Genomic DNA, 24,552 nt, shown 5'->3' with positions numbered 1-24,552 from the left:
TTTAAACACTAGCCCAAAATATTTGACGTTGAGGTTGATAATGATAAATTCCTAACACAGAGAGGACTCTAAAGGTAACACCACTACATGCCTTTGCTGACTTTTGCCACATAGAGGCACTGTTTCATTACACTTGCAACATTTACCTTCCTTTGCCTGGCGTAAATACAGTATATTAAATTACCCAGCAAATATATAGTAAAATACAGTTTCGTCATTTTGGAAGGATGAATAAGTACCAAGACTGCTTTCAAGTGCGCCTCTGGAAATAGCAACAAAAAAATCCAGATCTAAAGGCTGATCAAGAAAGCTTAGCCGTCTCAAATGAATAAACAGTGAGGGCTGTTGCAAATATTGCAATAAGTTGCTTTGACTCGACGTTAGCTTTAATGCTTTCAGTTCATGTGCAGCACACACAATAAGACACTTAAAAGTAGTAGCAGGTAGTTGAAGTCAATTTTAAATAGCATTAATTGATCTATTTACTCAATAAGAATACTTAAACATCAAACAGATTGACACTGACTAACATACAATGACCCTAAATGCGCCACAGTTAATGCAACAATTGATTTCTACCACGCGGAGGCGCTGTTTTATCATTCTTTCCAAAGTCATCTTTATTTACCTGGCTAGCAATCGTCTAAGGAAGGACTCTGGTAATTTAATCATATATAAACATAAGTTTAGGGAAATAAACGGCTCCAGTGCAAATATTTTCACCACTAACTAGGGGCAGTTTCCCCCTGTGTTAAAGTTTTCAAGTGCAACTGCTAATGTAATAATTTCATTAAACTAACTTCATATCTTATCTTCGAGCCACCACACTGTACTTTTCTTTTTCTAATCATCCACCTATTTCATGCATGTTACTAACGGTTGCCACATTTATCTTCCACCCTGTCCTCTAGACCAGGTTCTGTTGCTGTCACACAGGAAGTTGCTCTTCTGCTTTTGTGCTTCTGTGGTTTCTGACTTAGTTACAGAGTGTATCACACTCCCTCTCCTTCCTCTCACACACAGGCCTCTGAGTTTTACTTTGCAGAGAAGTTTTCAACCAGTGCAGATAGTTGGTGAGACACAGTCTAGGTTTTATTTCTCAGTTCTGCCAGGACCTGACTGGGTTTTTTTTTATCTTGTATCTAGAGATGTTAATCAGAGAGCAAACATGAGGACAACCCAACTTTTTTCTTCACTTCTTGTGTCATCTGGACAAGCAAGATTTTAGCGAGCCAAAGACTTAATGTTGATCACCTTGAAGGCCCAGGACTCTCTTTCTTGTCATTTGGAGTGATCACGTTTCACTACTCTGCTGTGGAACAGTCTGGTTTTTTAGGTGAATTGGTTTGTGTACAGCTTTCCTCCTGGATTACTTGTGGAGATTAGTGATGGGGAATGCGGCCGCAGGGGGCTTGGAGCTAGAGACGGCCGAGGGCAGAGAGGCCAGGAACTCAGTTTCGGCGATGAGTGACCCCACACTGCCTTTGCAGAAGAAGCAATCTTCTTCACCAAAACTTCCAATGCCCCCAGAAGAGGAGCTGGAAGAGCGCTTCAATGTGGTGCTGGTGAGTAGCTGAGGAACACACCTTTACTGCACATAAAAACAAACCAGATTATAGAGATCTGCACAGACTCAAGGAATTATGTAAGTTTCGGTAGCAGACCAGCTGATCGGGAAACACAGATCTAGGAAACTATATAAAACAAATCAACTGAGACTTAAAGTAAGGGAAGATAACATTTATTTCGTCATGTTTACCAATATTTCCATTACGTTTGCCACTATTTGTCTCAGTTTCTTCTGCAAATTTTATAACTACGTATCAGGATTTTTGAACGTGGTCGATAATCTGTCATTTTGCTCAAATGTCCACAAATAATTCAAGGTATTTCTGAAGTGCCTGACTACAAGGCGGGCGATTAGTGCCTGCATGGGTAACTGGCCTCAAGGGGAAGTTGAGCAACACATTTTATATGAAAGCACACAGGACCGGAAAGCAAGAGTTTCACCATTCTTTCAACAGTCCCAAAAGACCGGGGACAAAAATCCCCAATCTTCACGAGTAATACATACAGTATTTGTTTAAATCACAGAGCCGCCAGCAGAAATTCAAATTCTTATAATATAAAAAGAAACCTGTTGAGTTGGAAAAGAAGATTTGTGAAGTTAAAGATTAGTTTCACTTGGTCTTAGTTATGTTGGTGTTAGCAAAGTAACACACTAATGAAACCCAAAGAACCAGAGATTGTAAACTGGTTCTTAGGACGAGCTGAACTCAGAAACGTTGGTGTCAGAATGAAGATTATTTATTCCCCCAGTTTGCAGTGTGAGGATGCCTTCCCATGTAAACATCACAACAGGAAGAAGTGGTTTGCTTTATTCTTTATCGTTTTCTAGATTCACTTAAAAATAGTAACGAGTAAACAACACTCCAGGTGAAAAAATGAAAAGTAAATGGATCGGAATTTATCTCAGAGCAAAAAGATTTTCTATGCAACATATTATAAACTAGTTGTGAAATGCAATGGCGACACAACATTTGACACATTGCATCAGAAAAAAGAAACCCTAACAAAATCCTGTTGTGTGAATGCAATTCTATATCAGACATGAAAGGGGAAATATCAAATTACCAAACAGCATTACTAAATTACTATAACGACTGGTCTCCCAGTTTTCCAGATTACTAAAGTCATGCAGATGGTAAAAGTCATGCAGTGCATTTATTTTATAAAACAGACTCAACAAGAAATGCCTACATCTGATATCTACATTTAAAGTATTCACATCGTTTCGCTTCATGTATAGAGGATTTTGATCCTTGCAGCAAGAAGGTTCTGGTTTCAAATTGATGCCAAAGGTCTTCTTGCATGAAGTTCGCATGTTCTCCATAAGCATGTGTGTGTTCTGACTCAGAACCCCAGCATCCAGAGTCCAAAAACTAATTAATTAATCAATTAATTAATTAATTCTTGGTTAATTGGTTACTAAGCTGCTCATAGGAGAGAGCTTCCATTGTAACTGATAACCTGTCCAGCATGCGTCCCAACTCAATGATCGCTGGAGACAGGCACTAGCCTGGAGAATAGATTGGTGGATGGACTTAGATCACCTTCACATTTTAACATATCTGTTATCTACATTTTACACTGACATATGTCGTAGATTCATTGAATATATAGTATTATTTACCCCAGGAGCTGCTGCTCATGGTTTGTGCCTGAGAAAATACAGAGTCTGCACCATCACGACCGTAATAAGTCGTTTCATGATTGTAATTGTAGAGATTATGAGTGTGTGGGTCTCACACATTTTCCTCATGCTGGATGGGCTGAGAAAACAGTATCTGTCCTCTTACAGATTTCTTCTGCTTTCTTCTCACATTTAAATGTTTCATATCATCAGACAAATGTCAGCATTCCACAAATACACATTGTGCAAATAAAGAACAATTTTTAAATGGCTATGCATTAAGAAGAAAGAAAACCTGTCCAAACCAATCTGGTGCCGTGTATGTGCATCGTGAAACCAAGAATTAACTGCAAATAAGCAAATTTTTTGAAAGCTGAGTTCAGTTTCACTAGTCACACCCAGGCTTGACTGCTGTCTAGCCTGTAGAATCACTTAAATAAAGCCTGTCTGATGACACAAAGTAGTGCAAAAGTTCTTAAACAGAAAGGAAAATGCTCCAAAGCCATTTCTAAGAGTTTGTTCTCTGGTGAATCACAGTCAGTGCCATTATTTACAAAAGTAGCAAACATTGGAATAGTGGTGAACCTTCATGGAACAAGTTGGCCCTCTAAAATGACTCTGAGTGAATTAACAACTCATACATGACATTATAAAAGTCCAGAACAGCATCTAAAGTACTGCAGGCCATAGCTCATGATTCAACAGTAAGAAAGAAACTGAGTAAAAAAAAAAAAAGGCTTTATAGAAGAGTTTCAAGACAAAATTGCAAATGAACACAAAAAACATCTCACATTTGCCAAAATCAGATTCTCAATTATCTCAAATTCTTTTAATAATCTGAGGACTTTAGAGACAAAAGTAAAACTTTCTGGAGAGTGGACTTCTTGTTACATTCTTGTTACAGCTGGTGTAAAACTACAGCATTAAAAACAAACAAACAAACAAAAAAACAACAACAATATGCTGACAGGGAAACATGCTGATTGCAGCGTGATGATCTGGGACTGCTTTGCTTTCAAGATCCAGAGAATCCTGAAGGAGAATGTCCAGCCAGGACAATGATCCAAAGCACACCATGAAATCCACCTTAGCCTGACTAAAAAGGAAACTTGTAGAGTGGCCTAGTTAAATTCTGGACTTAAATCTGCTTCAGATGCAGTGGCTGTTGATAACCCGATAAAACAGTTCTGGTATAGATCATTTTTGCTTTCCTTAATAAATGAGAAGTGCTCTTCAAAACTGTATTTTGATAAATATAAACTTATCTGTGTGATATACTTTGTCATCTCACATGGTGAACCAACATGACCTGTGCTGCTTCGTGCCTGTTGCGCCCTCCCAGAGCTCATATGAATGTATGACCTCACTTCCTCTTTTAGCAGAACACTTCCATTGTAAGCCTAAGATTTAATCTCTAAACAAGAAAGACATTTTGCACCAAGTGGGCATTTTCTTTCTTTATTAACACCAGTTTTTTCCAAACATTGACAATGTAAGTCAATGTGCGTGAGTTACGTTGTCATCTGCCCTTTTTTCTTACCACAAAACCCACGAAGGGGCTCCACCCTGGCCCCACCAAGGATGAAGAGCCGTTCTTTTGCACCAAGGCAACGGGCCATTTCCGTTTTGAACCTTTTTTTTTTTTTTCAAATGTGAAAAAGAAACACCAAGTTGCTGTTTGGGTGTGCATGGGGTAACTCAAAAACCACACCCAGTGCTGAGTTAACTTATTTGTCTTGACAGAAAACGCGTGCTTTAGGGGTTTTAGGTTAGATCAAAGTGCATGATCTGACTTGAAAGTATTTTAAATTAAGTTAGGAATAAATACAAGATTTGTACAGGAATATATTCATTTAATTACAAGGCCCCTACTTTGATACTGAATTATTCACATTTATATTTGTTTATTTATTTTTATTATATTTCTTCATCTTTTAAAGAGAATGTCCAGTTATTATATGAGACTTCAGTCATTATATGATTTCTGTTGTGCCCTTTCTTAACACTAAGAACTAAACTTATGACCTTACTACAACAGCCTACACTAAAAACCTTTGGAGGTGGGGTTTTTCAGTCATAATCCATGTGATGTACAGTCACTTTCTACAGTTCTGAACCGTAATAATCTAAAAGATTATGGAAAACAGAAGTAGAAAAACAAGATTTATAAGTTTAGTTCATCTTTTATTTCCTCCAGGCAGTCAAACAGTATGAAAATATATATATTTATATGTATTTTTTTTATTTCTAACTCTACATGCCTGCTGATGCACTGCTTATCAAATCATAAAGTACAAGTCTATAACACACAGCAGTTTATTATTTTAGGGCTAACTTTGACTTGGGGAAAAACCAAGACAAAAATACAGTCAGATGTTGATGGAAACATGGGCAGAAGCCAGGCTCTGCTGGCTTGCATCAATATCACCAGCTACACTTGTGTCCTCTCCTGGGATGCAGAAAGCTGCCCTGAAATATTGCAACATAAACCAAACTATGGTCGACTTTTCCAGGGTCATTTGTCCATCTTATTACAGGACAATGCATCACCTAAGTCACACCGGACTTTCCAAAAATATGGAAAGAAAAGAGAAAGAGGGCAAAGGGAGTAAATTTTTAATGTTGTTGAGCTGACCTCAAGCTGATTCGCTGTAACTTATAGCCAATAAACAGTAAGGAAGATGTAACAAAACAAAACGTCATGAGAGGTGCACAAACAGAAAAAGGCAACCTGACAGTGATGACCCAAAAACATCTGTGTAAATATTTGTACTTATTTCAAGATGTATAACATGGAGAAATTGGACGTTTTATTCCTGGATCTCCTATAGTTAAAGTATATTTTAAGAATTGTGATAAAGCAGCATTATAAAGATCTAAAACCTTCATTTTTTATTTATTATTTTGCTGTTTTGTTTTATCAAGCTAAAGTGATAGTCAGTGAAAAAGACTTCTGAGGTAAAATATCTGTTTATCACAAATATATTTTGGGAGATGAAGCAGCTCTTGACAACAACCCACAACTCATGCAAACACTGAGTCATCTTTCCTCTGAACAGGTACATCCTCCTACTTCTTACTGACATCTGATGTACATCTGTTTAGACCGACATACAATTGAAGAAGCAGAATAGTGAACTACAATGAGACCTACTGTCCACAAATAAAAAAAAATAAAAAATGTGTGAAGCTTCAGGAGTGGCCAGCCTGCTAAAATTACTTCTTCATTGACGACTCATTCAGAATATCACAAAAGAACCCAGAACAAACATTGAAAGCAGTGCAGGCCTTGTTTGCCTCAAATCAAGGCCAGTATTCATTATTCAACAATAAAAACACAGAGAGTGGGCAAAAATGGTATCTAAGGAGGAGTTTCAGTCTAAAACCTCTGCTGACCAAAACCAAAACTATAATATCTTGGTCTTACACCAAGATACTGTGTAAAAATATTTTACATTTTGGAAGATGTACATCCTATAATATCTGTAAAACTTGCGAAGAGTTTGACAAAACAGTACTGATAGTCAAACACGGTAGTTTGATAATCCGAGTCTGCTTTGCTTCTTTAGGTCCTGCACCTGAGAGAATGTCAACAAATCCGGGTGTTTAAGTTCAAAGCAAACAAAATCAAGTATCTGGAGTGGTCTAGTCAAAGCTTAGGGTTACATATATCTATTTGATATTCTGAGGCAAGACTCCAAACAGGCCATTCAAACATTACAGTTTGGTTGAATTCAAACCATCCTGCAAAGAAAAGTGGGCAAAAGTCCCTCCACAGAAATGTAAAGACTCACTGCCAGTTATTTAAAACATCTGATATCAGTAGTTCCCTGATATCCCTAGTTTCGCATTTAGTCAAATTAGTTTAGATAGCAGTTCCCTCCTTAATTTACTGAATTCTTACTCAGGCAATCTTTGTCTGATTTTAAAATTTCCTGATGATTTGAAACTATTAGTCGTAACAAAAGAGCAAAAGCAAAAGAGTTCAGAAAGGGATCAAATATACATTTCTCTATTGTAATTTTTAAAAATAATAGCAATAATTTTCTCTTTCTCTTTCCTTCAGAGCTACATGAATTTGCCTCCCGACAAACTTAAGCTGTTGAGTCAATACGACAACGACAAGAAATGGGAATTAGTCTGCGATCAGGTGAGCGTTTTGTTTCATCACTTCAAACCGCAAAAGACGTCATGACTCTGAACGGGATTGTTGCACCAGTGCCTTCACCAGGACAGAGTTGACTCAAAGTACATAAACATTTAGTGAAAAAAAAAAAAAATTGGTGTGGCGTGTGCAGTGTGAAAACCCTGCAGCTCAGTTTCTGTGGTGGCAACTTATAGAGGTGTCACCATGGTAACCAAGGGTGGTTAGTGTGTGTTTTTTTTTTTTTTTAGATTTAGTGGTGCATGTAGGAATAGCTTCAAATGGTGCACAAATATGATGATTGTGCGTTTGTGCTCATCACCGGTTTTCTAATAAAATGTATAAAACGTTAAATCTGCTGTCTGTTTCCCACCAGGAGCGCTTCCAAGTGAAGAGCCCCCCCTCCACTTACTTGTCCAAGATAAAGAGCTTCTACCAAGATCAAGGAGGGGTGTCCCGCAGGGTCAGTGGGCTGCCTGACCCCCTGAATAATAGAATTAATATCAAATTTAATCTTCAGACATGTGTAGTGACACCACAGAACAATCTCGTTTTTTTTTCCTTCCTTAGTCGAAGAAAAAAATTCAAGATGCCACCCAGGTCCTCAAAGCCTTGGAGATATCCCTTCGTACTAATCACATCGGGTCAGTATGCATGATTCTTATTTCATCATTTGAAGTGAAAATGCATTTTATGCAAATGTAGGATCCCAGCTTTATTTTTCAATTCCTCTGCATTTTTTAAGGCCGATTCAGCTTTTATTTGACTTTCTTGGGGATGTACGGTGCATGAATGTCATACAAAGGCACAACAGTGAAGACGTTAACAAAACTGGATTTGCATTAAATTCAACCTTGCTATCAATCAAGGGACAAATTGGCCAAAATATTTAATGTGACCTACAACCCATACTGATGCTAAACTAAGCATGCTTCTAGTTTTACCAGCAGTTCAGGTACAACTTTTATCAGAACACATTTGGTTTCGCCATCTGATCGCTGTTGGTGTTAACAATGCTTTCATGATTACTAGCTGGACCTGCTCAACCAGAGGGTGGGGTAAAAAATATTCAGTCAGCCTAATATGCCTCTAGTGCCTCTAAATTCAAACTAACACAAGTTATGACTTTGGGGTGTTTGCATGACTAATTCATTTTTTTAAAACAATCTTTGCGCTCCAAAGCATATCGGCGACTCCTTTTGGATTATTTTGTGTTTTTAAAGTGATAGTCTTATCTCTGCTTCTTAGATTGTCAAGTGGCACAATGTAAGTTTCTGATTGGTGCTATGAAAAATAAGCTTGCCTTGGATGAGCAACAGTCTAAATCTAAAATAGATCATATTAAGGAACGTGCAAGGAAAACGAGTGCTGTCATTCGTGATTCATAATCTGTATTTGAATGACCCATCACACATCCACATCCAAAAATAACGCAGAAGCATAAATGGTTCAGCAATCTGGATGAGTCATTGCATGCATAGAGCCCTAATGTTTAGATACCAAAACTGAATGTAACACAAAACACAGATCTGTAATGAGGTGAGCAAAATTATTTATTTACAGAGGCTACTTTTTTTATTTCCTGTAGCTACTAGCTTAAATTAGAATGCTAGTTTTTATGCAAACAAAACAATTAAGTTAACATATTAAGTTTTACTTCTGACCTCCATGTCAGTGCCTAAACTCAATACATTTTGTTTGTCGTTAAAGAAACCTGGATTCTGTGCTGCAACTGGTTGAAAACTTGACAAACCCTTGCTGTGCTACATTAAGCCTGTTGTCATACTTTATTTGGCAATGCAATTTATATTTTTTCTTTCTTCAGATGGGCTCAGGAATTTCTTAATGAGCAGAACAAAGGTTTGGATGTCCTGGTGGAATACCTGTCGCATGCTCAAAGTGATTCTTCGTGAGTACTTACAGAATATTTGCTACGTTCTCCGACGGTGGCAACATTTGTCACTAACAGTGAATTTTCGACGTTTTGCAGATTTGACTTGGAGCCCGTGGAAAATGGTGGCACCCTGTCAGACAGACAAAAACCAGCGGAGCGGTCAATGGAAGATTTGACCAAGAGCTCCAGCGGGGGTCACTCGCATGGGATGAGCAGAGCTGCACGGGCCCTAACTGTAAGGTAAGAAGCCTGCGCCCATAAAAGATCAGTGGTATGACTGCGGTTAGAAAGAGGCCACGTCGTCTACATAGTTCTCATCACCATGAGATGTTCATAAAAAGGAACTTGCAGCAAATTTAGTCGTACAGATAAAACAAAATTGAATGTGTAAAGCAGAAGCCATGCGCTCTGGGGTCACCGTGTTGAGACATTTTCTCAGAAAATGAGGGGGCAGAATTTTATCTTCCTGCAAATGTCTGCTTCACTTTTTATTTGTCCAACTGATGCAAGATGTCAGACGAGAAAAAGAATATTATCTGAGGTCAAAGTAATATGACTGACAGCTTTCGCAGCTACAGGACTCCATTTTTCAGATGTAAACGCAAACCATTCGAAGCCATTGCGTCTTGTCTCACGGCTTTTATTTATTTAACTCTTAAACTCGGTTTTCCTTTTCAGAATAAGCTCTACTCTGGCAAACAGGATGCATAAGAAGTCGCATTCATCCCAGCAGAGAGATGATATTCATGTGTGCATTATGTGCTTAAGAGCCATCATGAACTATCAGGTAGAGTAAAATCAAACAGTCTGAACATGCAGACATGGATTGTCATCAAAATGTGTTGCAGACAGAAAACTAGGTTTTATATCTTTGGATCTGCAAAAAAATCTTAAGCTTCCTCTGACGAAGATTAAAGATTACCATTTTGTAAAGCTAACGGTTGTTTTAAACCTTTCTTCTGTTTTCAAGTCTGGTTTTAACCTTGTCATGACTCACCCACGCTGTGTGAATGAGATCACGCTCAGCCTCAACAGCAAGAATCCCAGGTGAGTTTCTTTGTGTTTGAGTTAAACTGTGCCTCGCTGACCCGTCTGCATGGACACCTGACACATCCCAATCTGCCCTGACAGGACCAAAGCTCTCGTCTTGGAGTTGCTGGCTGCCGTTTGTCTTGTCAGAGGAGGGCATGACATCATCCTCTCCGCTTTTGACAACTTTAAGGAGGTGAAATTTGTGGGGTTTTTTCTTCTTTTTTCTAAACGCAACCAGTACCATGTGATTTTTTGCTCTTTAGTAATCCTGTTTTTGCATGCTTGTGTCACTGACAACATGACACATGTTGCCAGTGGCACAGTCCACTTCTCATGTTGTCACATTTCTAACTGTGTGAACTTGTCATTCACGCGTTCGTAAGTTCAAACTCTGATGCAGTGCAGGGTTTTAGCATATTTTTTTTTATAGTGTTTTCAGATAAGAAATTCAATACATTTAGCTGATCAGAAATTCTGAAAAGATGCATTTATGCCCCCAGGTGGGCAACAGTCTAACTGCATATCTAAATATTTATCATCTTCAGGTGAGCAAAGAGAGGAACCGCTTTGAGAAGCTGATGGAGTATTTCATCAATGATGACAACAACATTGACTTCATGGTAGGACCATGGATTTACCACCTCTACTGTATGATGCTATCTAATTTTAGGCTATGAAACTTTTAGATAGTCATTTTTAATATTTGATATGTCAAAAAATTAGAACAAGCAACATATTTTTTTCTCCTTGAGATTTATATAACTCTTTTTTTTTTTTAAACTGAACCGAGTAAAACTAACTTTGGTTTAACTTCCACATTTGTCTGTAGGTGGCCTGCATGCAGTTCATAAACATTGTGGTCCATTCAGTGGAGAACATGAACTTCCGAGTTCATCTACAGTACGAGTTCACGCACCTTGGATTAGACAAATATCTGGAGGTCAGTGTTTGGGAAAACTCAGCTTAGACCTTCATATTCATCAGTAGTGCAGAACAATGTGTCATTTGACAGTGTTTTATGGGTTTAAAGAGGAATGACGAGTTGCCAGAAGAGCTATAAAATGAACCTGAAGCTAGTTATTTGTCTTTAATCCTAACATGTAACTAACTTTTTTGACCGTAATTGCAAGATTGTTTCAAGGAAAATAATTTCTCTTTTACTTTTCAGCTGATCTGTAAATAGTAATGACATGATGTCAAATGTTTCTCATATTGACAAACATGACAGTGATTGTAGGCATTAAACATACAATAAACATATTAAACATACAATAATATTCCTATGTATATATATTATTATTATTATATATGATATATCACCTCTTTTAATTTGTAATCTTCATGCATTTTTGTGCATCAGAGTCTGAAACAGACTGAAAGCGAGAAGCTGCAAGTCCAGATCCAGGCCTACTTGGACAACGTGTTGGACGTTGGCGCTCTGCTGGAGGATGCAGAGAACAGGGGAGGAGTACTGGAGCATGTGGATGAGCTGCAGAATCACAACATTGAGGTGAAATATTACATCTTGCAGCATTCTTAGCTCAGTAACGGAGACCCTTCTGTTGCATAGGTTGTGGTTTAAATCGGGGCTCAACAGCAGGGTTATTTTCGTTTTGTGCTGCAGCTGAACTCCCGGCTTGAGGAGCTAGAGACTCAGACCACAGACAGGATATCTGAACTGGAGACTCAGCTCATGCAGGCCACCAAGGAAGCTGGGCTGCTCAAAGTAAGAACCAACAACACACACACACTATCAGAGAGGCAAAGAGTGTAATTGTGACCTTTATTAGCACTGATAACTCTACTATTAAATTTTGAAGAATCATCTGACTAAGCTCTGAGAACAAACGAATGTTATATCCTATTTTTACTATAAAGTTGTAATATGGAGCAGCTTAGATGTGCATTTATACCCAGTTTAATGCATAGTACAAATCAAGGCGGGAAACTGACAGAACAACAGAAAGAGCAAGTTCATGTCAATATCAAGTGATGAATAATTATGATTTTTCACTATTAGATGCTGCCTTCCAAGTGTGAATTTACTCAAGGAATATTTACAATTGTTTAGTTGAAAGCATTAATAAAGTGGGACTTTAAACCTCAAACGCTGGGCTAATAACCATGGAAAACTGTTTGAAGACAAGTTAAGACAACCTGTGTCTGCCTCCTGCAGGAAAGCCTCCGTGAGTCGTGTTCCCAGGTCAGCTCTTTGCAGCAGAGAGAACGAGAGCGGGAGCTGGACAGGGAGCGAGAGCGGGAGTGGGAGCGTCGGGGCTCCTCTGTCGGTCAGTCACAGTCTGAGCTGGAGCAGAAGATCCAGGAGTTGCAGGACAAGGGGGTTATCAAACTCGGACGCACTCCGTCAGGAGGCCTCGACATCCAGGTTGTGCCTGTGAAAGTTGTTGAGTATGTCCAAAGCCCGTCCTCAGCCATCGAACCAAGCATCCAAACCTCAGGACCAGGGGAGACTGCGACTCCTCCTCCCCCACCTCCTCCTCCATCAGATGGAAGTTCTGTTGCTCCACCACCTCCTCCTCCTCCGCCCCCTCCCCCGCCCGGAACAGGTCCACCTCCACCTCCTCCTCCACCGCCACCTGGTCCTGCAGCCCCACCACCTCCTCCTCCCCCACCTGGTGCTGGACCCCCTCCTCCTCCTCCCCCACCTGGTGCTGGACCCCCACCTCCTCCTCCTCCACCTGGTGGTGGACCCCCACCTCCTCCTGGAGCTCCAAATGCCCAATCTGGTGAGGACATCGAGACAAATGGGAAAAATCTCACTAATGCTCATGACCTGATTTGTGTTTGACCACTTCCTGTTTACGTTTGCTCAGGGATCAAGTCTAAGAAGCCAATTCAGACCAAGTACAGGATGCCATTGTTGAACTGGCAGGCTTTAAAACCAAACCAAGTAACTGGCACAGTGTTTAATGAGTTAGACGATGAGCAGATCCTAGGGGTGAGATTACGCAACTTGCAATATATTCACTTTAAATTGATCCTGGAATAAAATAATTCATTTCCTCCGCCTAACATTCTGTCCCTACAAGGAGCTGAACATGGACATATTTGAGGAACATTTCAAGACAAGGGCACAGGGGAATTCTGCAGATCTATCCAAGGTTAAGAAAAAGGTGGCACAAAAGGCTCCTACCAAGACATCACTTATTGATGCAAACAAGGCCAAGAATCTAGCCATCACTCTCCGCAAGGGCGGAATGGACCCATCGGCTATCTGCACAGCCATAGAGACGTATGTCCTTCTATTGATTACTGTTTGTCATTCCCAGAATAAGTCTCTTCTTGTCCCTTTCACTGCTCTCTTTGATGATAATCCATCTATCGTACAGGTACGACCAGCAGTCTCTGTCCATAGACTTCCTGGAATTACTTGAACACTTCATCCCATCAGACTTTGAGATGAAACTTCTCGTAAACTATGAGAAAGAAGGCCGTCCACTGGAGGAGCTGACTAATGAAGACCGATTCATTCTGCGTTTCGGGAAGATCGCCCGTCTAAACCAGCGAATAAACACGCTTACCTTCATGGGCAACTTCCCGGAGAGCGTCAAACGCCTGCAGCCGGTCGGTTTGTGGTTAAAGCGCTGAAACTTCAGCTGAAATAGGCTCAAACCAAATGGACTTATGGTGTTTTCACTTCATCCACAGCAACTGAACTCCATCATTGCTGCGTCCATGTCCATCAAGTCTTCAGCTAAACTGAAAAAGATCTTAGAAGTAAGCCAAACTGCACACAAACACTTGTGTGACTTCCATGTGTGAGATTTTGCTATTCAACTCATGCATTCTCTTTCAGATTGTTCTCGCCTTTGGTAACTACATGAACAGCAGTAAGAGAGGTGCGGCCTACGGTTTCAGGCTGCAGAGTCTTGACCTTGTAAGTAGTTTTGCTTTGCTGCAGATTTACTCGTGTGTTTGCACAAAACATTAAACCAGTTTTGTCACCTTTCAGCTGTTGGAGACTAAGTCCACCGACCGCTCCCAGACGCTACTTCAGTTCATCACTAATATCGTCCTTGAAAAATACCCAGACCTAGTCAACTTCCACACCGATCTTCACTTTATAGACAAAGCAGCTGTTGGTACATACATACAGCTCAATTAGGCCTACATTTTTTAGTGTCTGAATATGTTTTAAAAATATATCCTTTTTTCTTTGCTAGTATCCCTGGACAGTATTCTCCAGGATGTCCGGTCATTGGAGAGAGGAATGGAGATGACCAAGAAGGAGTTCCTGGTGCAGGTCGACAGCCCGGTGTTAAAGGAATTCATCAAAACAAACAGTGAGCACCTGGAGTCTTTGATCAAAGACAGCAAGACGGCACAGGTTGGAATTTTGTTATTATCAACCCATAACACAGCCTGTGTTATGTTTATTGTATTTACATACATTTTTGCTTATCCCTTCAGGATGCTTATGCCTCTGTCGTGGAGTATTTTGGAGAGAATCCCAAAACCACGCAGCCTTCCATGTTTTTCCCGCTGTTTGTGCGCTTCATAAAGGCTTATAAGGTGAGAGGTCTCTGTTGCATCCATTTCTACAACAGCTCATTTCATGCTAATAACCTTATCCATGTTTTTTGATGCAGACGGCACTGCAAGAAATTGAGCTGAAAAAGAAAATGGAAAAGGAGAGTTCTGAGGAAAAAGAAGCACCATCTCCAAAAAAGCCTGCAGCACAAAAGGTAAGAAGATCCCTTCTTAGAAATGTGGTTGGCTGGAAGATTTCAGTTTTTCTCCCATTCGCTGATTTACAGCATGGATTGTCTTAAACTAAACATTACCAGACAGAGACAGCGCTACAACAGCAGGGAGCTGCCAAGAGCACTACAGTTATCACAGAAGTTTGGCATAAAATGTATCATTCATACGCAAGAAACATTCTGTGCGAGACGTATAATTCTCTGCTTCATCTGAGTTTATTTCAGCTCCGAGTTTCTTAACAATTTGCTACCATTTATTTTTTTATGTTTTCAATTGTAGCCAGAAACAAAAACGTGATACTAGTGTTAGTTTGTTTGTTTGTTAATGTAGTGAAGCATTTGTAACATATAATAAAATAATACTAAAAAATGTTAAAATCTCTATCAGATCTTTGATTTAATTGATTATTCTCTGAAGACGTTATATTATTTTTCATCCCACAGAAGACTGCATGAAATTATAAAAACATCAAAAGTATAAAGTGATGAATTAAAATGATTGGATTAATAGAAGTTTTGAGGTTACAACATAATTTCTCTAAAACAACAATAGCTATTCAGAATAAAGCTCAAGGAAAGTAACTCCTGAGACTTTGAATGATTCAAGTTTGTTTGCACACTGTGATTATACTATTTTGTACCATTTTGTTTGCTAATATGTATTTCTTTCCTATTGTATTCTTGAAACATTAATTACACAAATGCATCCCCATAAAGTCTGAAATCATTTAAGTAAATTTATCAGCAATTCAAGGAAATCTTACATTTAAATTTATCAGACACTGAAATTGTTCAAGCTCCTGTTTTTTTAATTTAGGTGATTATGACCTAATATGGAAGAAACCCTAATATTCAATTTCTTGGGAAATTAAAATATCATATAATAGCAATAAAAACGGGTTTTAAATACAGAGGCTTTATGCTATGAGCATGCCTACACAATCATGGGCAAGACTGCTGACTTCACAGTTTTACAGCAGACGGACTGTGACATCCTGTATAAGTAGAGTAGGCAACTAAATGTCATTGCCAGAGAAGCTGGCTGTTCACAAAGTGATGCATTTAAGCATAATAGAGAAAGGTTCAGTGAAAGGAAGAGGTGTGGTAGCAAAAGCTGCGATTGAAACAGCCACCAGAAGGCTGGCTGTGCAGCAAAGGCGGAGGACTGTCAAGCATTAGCTGTGCCTGGAGTCACAGCTGAAGAGCCACTGAGAGCCACTGACAAGATGAAGGGCATTATTAATACAAACTGCACTGAACTCAGCAAAACAGCAGGCTGACAAATCTATGCAACAAATGATTAATGCAGTAATTTATGCAAATGAGACCCAATTAAGAGTCTTTTCTAGATTATAATTTTCTGAGAAACTTGAGTTTTTATTAACTGTAATTTGTAAATATGAGAATGAACACAAATGTCTCAAATATATTACTTTGTTTGGAACCTGAATGAGTGACATTGTAATTTTGTGTAAAAAAAAAAACAAGCAAACCTCAAGACACTTTCAATCATAATTTAAATATATGTCTTCTTTCAAGGGCCCCATGATGCCGAAGATGGATCTGATAGCAGAGTTAAAGAAGAGGCAGGTGAAATCTCCGGTACGAGAGGGAAAAGATGGTGCTCTGGAGGACATTATTACAGGTACAGTAACAAGAAACACTGTAGAGTTTTACACTGAAGCGTAGGTACAGTTCTACCTTCACAACCTGCTTGTTGTCGCTTTTCATCAGATCTGAGGACAGCACCTTACAGACGCTCAGACGGTCGTCGGCCAGCTCAGCGCCAAGAAACTTGAGTCAATTTGGCTTATTTTATGTCATTTTGATGAATATGCATGATATACACTCAAATATACAAGCAACTATATCGAGCTTTTAGGATATGATGTATGTACAATATAACATGAACAGCGTCAGTCATTTGCCATTGTGTATTAACTATATTTTTAGTATGACTTAGCTATGTAAATACAGAAAATGCAAAATTTTTACCAATAAGTTCACCAACGTTGATTCATCAAGACAATCTTAACCTTTTCTACGCTCCGTCAGTTTACTTGTGTGCTCTAAAATTGTAAGACTGTTTAAAAAAAAAAAAAAAAATCATGACTTATTTTTAAAGTAAACATTTTTGTAACCACTGTTTTTTGTATTTGTTTTCTTTATGACCCGAGTAGTGACTCGTGTGCCTTAAAGCAGAAGGAATAAAGCAAGATCAGACTGTACAAGAGGGCTGCACTTTATTGGACACACAATCACAGCAAATTATGTACAAAAGAAGGCAGGTTCAGGTGCCTGCTGTCTTCTCACGGAAAAAAACAAACAAACAAACAAAAACACATTTCTCACAGAATATCATGGCATCCACACTGATAAAATTATCTCCAGTATCAGTAGGCATTTAAATTTTATATATCTCATATAATTGATCTATTTTCTGTAGTTATTTTTGTTCCTATGTCACACTACTCTACAAATGGGAGAACTGTAGCTGATTTCTCATGTTGGGGTGCGTTCAAGCCTTCTGATCCCTGGATGTTCAACACTCCCAGTCACTATCGTCATCACGTAACTTCACAGTAAGACTGAACATGCCCGTGTCACACATACTAAAATAATGTATCGTTTCTGTTTGTAAACCTCAAACATATATATACCCACTTCTCTGACTCTTTCTTATAACTTTGAAAAAAAAAACATGTACTGTACGTAACTTTTTTTTTTTTTTTCTAAACTGCACCGTGCGTTTGCTTGAGACTATACATGCATTGTTTTTGTATATACCTTTGTATCCATCATCATAGTTTATAATAAAACATTATCTTTTGGACATAATTCAGTGAATTCTCTATGACTCAACCTATTTACAAGTCAATTTTATTGATTTTTTTAAATTTATTTTTGATGCCAAGATTTTTGAACATCCACACATTCAAGTAAAAATCTCAGATACATACTACAGAATGTAGTTTAAGTATCAGAAAAAAAAAATACAATGGCAAAATCAAAGACTTCATAGCTCTCCACATGATTCTTTAATATATCTGTCTTTTACCGTTTTAAAAGTTTAGCTTAAACGCTACTTAAAGCCACAAACTGGAGCAGAATAAGCAACATAATGTACACTTATAGTCTCTGAACCTTTTAATCCACATTCCTGCCATCTCAGTTAACATGCAAACAAAGAAAAAAAAGAGAAAAAAGAAAAAAAGAATTAAAGCCAAGTAACTTGCTTTAGTCAAAGCAGCAAGGCCTCCTTTGAAGCCTTTGGACTTGTATCACAGTAAGTACTACATTTTCTGTGTTTCTGACCATCTCCAGTGTCACTAATACCATTTAGATCACAAATACAGAATGGCAGAATAAAATGAGGAAAAAGAAAAAACACGTACAAAATAACCCAGACCTAGTAGCAAAATAAGCCCCTACTAACAGGCACTGGTCCAGCCTCTTACACTTTAACAGTAGGAGGCAAAGGTGCAGACAAGCTGGACGAGCATTTTCAGGGAAAAGCTTTTGAAATTGTCATAATTACATAAAGTTCAACTCATTATTTGTAAAGAAAACCCTAGAATTTCAAAATCAACTTTAAAGTATATTACAGCGCCTAACAGTTATCTACACCGATATTTTAAACAATATAAAAATGTTCTGCATATGAATAAATAATCTTAGTGTGAAATGTAATATCTCTCTGAATGAATTAAAAAAGAAAAGTCTGTACAAAATGGTCACTAATATATAAATCAGAAGATATGAGGACATTTTACAGTATAGAACTTAATCTAGGCCTAAATATTTATGTATATATTCACATTTGTTTCACAATTATATCATACACAAACATCTCACTTAGATATATTTATATATGTATATTTCTCCTATGTTTAGTTTCAAGTTTGCATGGTTTTTTTTCTGATTGCCAGAGTGTGCTCAACATGCCCCCAAGCTTGTTGAAATCACAGCCCACTAACACTTGTTTTGAGCAACAACAAAAAAAAGTCCAGGAGGCATTTTAACATGGTTCTCTGGTTTCACTTAGGCTAAAATACCACATACTTCCTCCTTGCTGCAAGCAGCAAATTCACCTAGGAAAGTTACTGCTTTAAGGATTTTCTTTACTCTATTCAGTTTTTAACTCAGCTTGAATCTTCCTTGCAGATCCAGAATGCACTAAGAATGAGGCTGTGAGCTCGCACATTTGTGCTTTCAAGCAGTTTTCATTTTTCTTTAAGACAAAACAAAACGAAACGGAAAAAACAGGAACCAAGCCAGGTTTCTGAAGCTCTTATTTGGGTAAAAGTGTTATTCTGTCAGTGCTGCTTGCGAGATCATTCAGGCACCAGGAAAAAACATTGCAGGTCCTTGGAGACAAACAGGCATAAATATGACAAAGGCAAAGAGGAATACCTTGGTAAAAGAGTAAGAGTGCTAAATACCTATTGCACATCTTGCTTAGAACTGAACCCCATCAGAAATCATACCTTCTCAACCTGAAGCTAAACGATTTCAACAGACCGCACACAAAAAGAACGCAAACTCAGAGCAAGGGGGAGCAAGCAGCCGAATACTGTCTCCGACCGACACTCATTCTTTCACTCCAGCGCTCTCCATGGAGACGGGGCGAGTCAAAGCCGGCCTTATTAAAGTAGCCTTCAAACTCATGTCCGCAAACTAATCCTCACCCCTCACGCTGCCTACTCTCTGACACGAGCCGCCTTTGCACATGTGTTAATCTCGATGCCCAAGAGGATCAGTTTCTTTGAGCCATTCTGGCGAACAGCAGAGAAGTGCAGCTGTCCGTTTAACCTTGTCAACAAACAGCAAGGCAGCTTCCGGGCAAACACAGAGATTCTGTAGCCATGGAATGGTTTCATTATGAAGGCTCTACATTAGAAAAACTCCCCCGCCGCGATTTGACGTAAATAAACAGCAGCCAGAAAAACACCAGCCACCCAAAATAGTGAAAGTCAAAACTAGACTGATGAAATGTGTAATTTATAGATTTGTGCTCATCAGAGTTAATGAGGTTCTTAAAGTGGAAATTAACCCTGGTTCCCCACAAAAAAAATTTAGACAAAAAAAAACAAAGGAAATTACCATAATTATTGAATTTACAAATAATTTTTACATCATGATTTGAGCTTCAAAAGCAAAAATTAGCTACATTGAAGTAGTAGACATTTATGCAACTAATTCAGGTTATTTGACAAATGCCTATAATGTGCCTTAGTAAGGATAAAATGCAACAATAATTTATTATTACTGCAACAACTAAACAACTATTTCTGTCTGATGACAACAAACCAATTTAGCACCCAGTCTTCCTTCATAAGCATGATTTTAAAAGTTAGCATCAACTTGCAGACATCCAAAAACACTTAAATACAGGCACATCTCTGTGATAACAATATCATGTAAACGTAAATAAATTTCAGTAATTAAATTTAAAAAGAAAACTCATAAAGATTTACTAAAAGACAGGGTAACATATTGAAGTGTATAGTTCTGTTAATCTTGGTTTGGTTTGCAGCTAATAAAAAAACCCCAAAATTCAATTCACTCTTTCAATGCTGTGATACAAACCATGTCTGTGCTGTCGTTGACTTGACAACTACACAATGGACCAATACCAGCAGACTTTCATGTGAAGTGGGACACTGGACAGCCAAACAACAGCAAGATCATTTTTTTTCCAAGAAGATCATGTCTGTAATTCAGTGAAGTCCACACCACCAAGTGAATCTCCATAAAACTCTAAAAAGGGATTTGCTTCAAAGTTCTCTTAAGACTAACTCTGCTCTTTGTCTTGTGTTTTATTTCTATTGTCTAAAATTGAGCATTTTGGGATCTTTATTGCTATAAGCCACAATTATCAAAATTAACAGAAATAATAGCCAGATACATTTAACTTTTTGTAATGTTTCTATATGAGTTTCACTTATTGTGATGCATCTGTATATTGTTTAACATCAACAATACCTTCACACCAGTTTACATGTACACTAGATCGATGTTCTTGGCAGAAGGTTCTCCGGTCCTGTTTTGTGTCTAAATGCTAGTTTGAAAGACTCTGGCACTCATATTTTATGAAAGAAAACAATTGTAAAGTTATATTGTTGCTATTTCGCTTATTTTTAGTAAATTAACTTTTTAAAGCTTCTAATATATTTGATAACTAAGCTGACAAAGAGGGATCTTGTGTTTTGAGAAGAAACTGTGCTTTCTTTATATTTTTATAATCTTCCCTGACTCCCTCACAAGCGCCAAGAAATACAGAATTCCTAAACATGTGCTGATTAAAAGTTTTTTTTTTCTTAATACATTTCAAACTGTAATTAAGTGCTATCACTTCATTGTTGTCAAATATAAAGTACAAACTGCTGTATGATAAAATCTAGGTGCTTTTTAGCAGATAATCCTGAATCAACTATATCAACGGGAAACTATTTTATATGGTTTTCCGTTCCCGTTGTTCTGATCACTGTGATCAATCATCTGAGGGGCAGCAAAGAATATATCATTGTAAAAAATTAACAAAATGAAATAAAACTATTACACACACATTGTGTCTGTGCTGTTCAGCTTAGCTTTTACAAGTGCGTGCTTGAGTCTTTGGGATGGGCAACCTGTGAGATGCTACAGTGAAAACATCCTGATTGTCAATTAACTAGTTACAACACACACACAGTAAATCCATACTGGTTATACAGACCTCTCCTTTGCATTTCTCCTTCTTTCAGTGTAACTTTGTCTCCTTGCTTTACATCAAACAGAAATGTGAAGATCCATGGCTGCTCGTTACAGTGTGCTTTCGTGAATAATGCTGCAATATTCTTGTTCCCAACAGATTAAAAAGGCTAGAAATGTTAACAATGGTAGATGCACGAGTTTCATTTGCAGAGACACATACAAAATTTCAACTGCAACATTAAATTAGAAACCCAAAGGAATGTGCAGAGAAGGGAGAACAATTATGTAAACTCTCAGTGAGTGCTAACAGAAGGGAAAATATAGCACCGATTTAAAATCTAAAACTTGGTTGATGTAAGAAAAGAAAGGAAAAGAAAAGAATGCCCTTTTTGCACCAAACAGTTAAAAACCACATTCATCACATCTGTCTTTTTTTCTTATTTTCTCAGCAGATTTATTCTGCAAGGTTATGCAGGTAAGAAAGAGCAACATTATCCTAAACATATATAACTACTGGACTCACTTGGTGATTATTGCGACTCTATTTTCATACACACAGTCTAGTTATGGAAACTATACCACGAACAGCCCACTAAATGAGAACACGTCCAACCACACCAACCATGTAGCAGACAGCTGGTGAAAAAGCGAAGCCTGGCCTGTTTGTGTGTACTCTGTTTGGGAATCTGGCAAAAGGACTGCGTGGGAGACCGTGCAGCCAGACGAGAGAAGGAAACTTGTCCAAAAAAGAAAAAGAAGTGAGATTATGAAGCATCCAGAGTCTGGTGTATTCAACATTAGTAAGAAAAAAAAATGAAGAAAATATGCATCTACAGAATCCTGAAAGGAAATAAGTGTAAAACAAAAAAAATGCATCTATTCTTGCTCGGTGACAAGATAATTTTAGAATTATATTCTTCCATGTCCTCCTCCTCCTATTACTCATTACTAAGAGTTGTCACCATCCTTGCTGTTGCCAAGTTGTTGGGGGCTGTCAAGTCTCCGTCTGGTGGGTTTGACAATCCCAGAGGAGAAGGTAAAGGAACCAAGAGGTGTGGGAGAGGAAGGAGACAGGGATGGAGTAGGGGTTGTGGGAGAAGAGGAGGATGTAGGGGTTGAGGACAGGCTGCTGGGAAGAGAAGATGACGCTCTCTGCTCCCGGAGAAGGCGGCGTTGACGTAGAGCGGAGGACAGGAGCAGGGCCTCGGTGCAGAGGCCGGAGGCTGACAGGCTCGCCAGGAGAGCCTTTGCTTGGCTGGAGGAGACTGTCAGGGAGGGCATAGTCCCCTCATGGGGAGGCATTCTCAAACCAGGTGCAAAAGCTGCTGCAGGAGTAGGCATTCGGCCTAAAAAAATGCTCGCTTTCAGTCCAGACAGGTACGGTTCAGTGGTTCCGGCGCGGTTGATCCCCAAGGCCTTGGAGTAGAGCGGGGACACAGAAGACAGGAGGGGGCGGAGGAGGAGCGCAGAGAGATGAGGTTTTCAGGGGGTTGAAGTGGGAAATAATGAAAAATTTAAAAAGTTCTAAAATTGGTCGTGGCTGGGCAGTGTTCCCTGCAGCACCTTCCGTCACCACCAGGGCATTCAAACACACCTGTGCAAGCAAGCGTGCTTGCACAAACAAACACACACTCACACCCGTCTAGAAGCACAACTTTGGACTGAATGCTAGAGATGTAAAAGGAGCTGGTTAAGTAATGTGGGCAGATAAGTGTGCATCTCTGTAGTCACGTGAAAAGGAGGAGGAGACTGAAGAGGCTGGACGAGGGGACAGGTCGCTCACTGCTGCAGGGTAATGGTTGCAGCAGACGGGCAGGCCGGGAGGTGAAGGGCAGCACGGGGTCACACAAGGGGGCGGGATTGATGAAGTATCAGAAGAAAACATGTAGTGGACGGGAGAGGAGGGGGAGTGAGAACAAGAGACAAACACAGGATATTGTTATTCAGGTTGATATCAGCATGTGTGATGAAAGCCAAGACACAGGCTACCATCTATACATGATGACAGAACCACTGATCCCACTAATAAGGCGCAACAGTGAAAAAACAACGTATTACACTGTTGACTACCTTTACTTCACACATTTCTATGACGTTCATTCTTTGAAAACGCAACACACTCGGATGAACATGCAGAGCCACACCTTTATTTTATTTCAAATAATGAATGATTCGGCCAGTAGATGGCACTGTTTCAACAGAATGAAACTTGTGGGAAATACATTTTTGAAGATGATTTTGTTTCTCGGGCGCTGATGTGAATGCATGTGACAGAAACCTTTTACATGCTGTAAGTGCAAGGCACAGACTGTACAAAATACACCGAATGGATGGGGCACAAAAAAAAAAAGTTTAGTCAGGAAAGTTTTGTCACTTTTTCAAAAGAGCAAGCAGGAGGGAAAAACATTTCAAAGACTTTTGTTGTGGGAAATATAGCCAGCTGAGAGATTTGCAATTGCTCTGCTTGAGATATTCTTCTCATACCTGACTCAAACTGCTATTCTGGTCTGTGAAGGAGACTTGCCTCCTTGTTTCGCACTCTCACAGCTTCCTGCCAAACGGGATGGTATGTCACCACTACCCCCGCTTCATGCTCGTCACCTACAGCTAGCCTGTTTTACTGTCGGGAATCATGTAAGGCCAAACGGAGAATTGGTTGGTTTGAGGCATGAAAGTTATGCCATTGTCATGCCCTCCTTGATCTGTGGCAAAGCAAACGAGGAGAAACAGGAGCTTTGAACTCTAGCAGTTGGGCATATTGATTTGATTGGTCCTCGAGCTTGAAATGCGTTAGTCCCACTGACAGGGGGGTTTCAAAGAGAAGAGAGACTCGGTGCCTCCACATGTCTCAACAGCCCTGGAAATTTTT

The 24,552-nt window shown here is 39.0% G+C and overlaps 2 protein-coding genes across 19 annotated transcripts in view; one reads left to right on the top strand and one right to left on the bottom strand.

The window, feature by feature from the left end:
* Positions 1-999: 999 nt before the first annotated feature.
* On the top strand, positions 1,000-17,687 carry fmnl1a (formin-like 1a). Its single transcript, XM_008415883.1, has 25 exons — positions 1,000-1,565; positions 7,260-7,343; positions 7,714-7,800; positions 7,908-7,981; positions 9,163-9,246; positions 9,328-9,471; positions 9,910-10,018; positions 10,202-10,278; positions 10,363-10,456; positions 10,809-10,883; positions 11,093-11,203; positions 11,624-11,773; positions 11,888-11,989; positions 12,440-13,010; positions 13,098-13,222; positions 13,314-13,516; positions 13,614-13,848; positions 13,933-14,001; positions 14,081-14,161; positions 14,237-14,366; positions 14,448-14,611; positions 14,695-14,796; positions 14,874-14,969; positions 16,527-16,632; positions 16,722-17,687. The coding sequence occupies exons 1-25, from the start codon at positions 1,389-1,391 to the stop codon at positions 16,784-16,786; spliced, it is 3,315 nt and encodes a 1,104-aa protein (XP_008414105.1). The 5' UTR covers positions 1,000-1,388; the 3' UTR covers positions 16,787-17,687.
* srcin1a (SRC kinase signaling inhibitor 1a) overlaps positions 17,214-24,552 on the bottom strand; it is a 112,634-nt gene continuing 105,295 nt past the window's right edge. For 17 of the 18 annotated variants that reach the window (XM_008415870.2, XM_008415872.2, XM_008415873.2 and 14 more), the window contains one exon: positions 17,214-23,468. In XM_008415870.2, the coding sequence (XP_008414092.1) occupies positions 23,463-23,468 (6 nt within the window). In that variant the 3' untranslated portion in view covers positions 17,214-23,462. The remainder of the gene's footprint in view (positions 23,469-24,552) is intronic. The other variant, XM_008415860.2, reaches the window with a different exon arrangement.

This window comes from Poecilia reticulata, linkage group LG8 (genome assembly GCF_000633615.1).
Source record: "Poecilia reticulata strain Guanapo linkage group LG8, Guppy_female_1.0+MT, whole genome shotgun sequence".
Taxonomy (NCBI): domain Eukaryota; kingdom Metazoa; phylum Chordata; class Actinopteri; order Cyprinodontiformes; family Poeciliidae; genus Poecilia; species Poecilia reticulata.
Note: the sequence above shows the minus strand (reverse complement) of the source record. Positions and strands in the feature narration are given on the sequence as shown.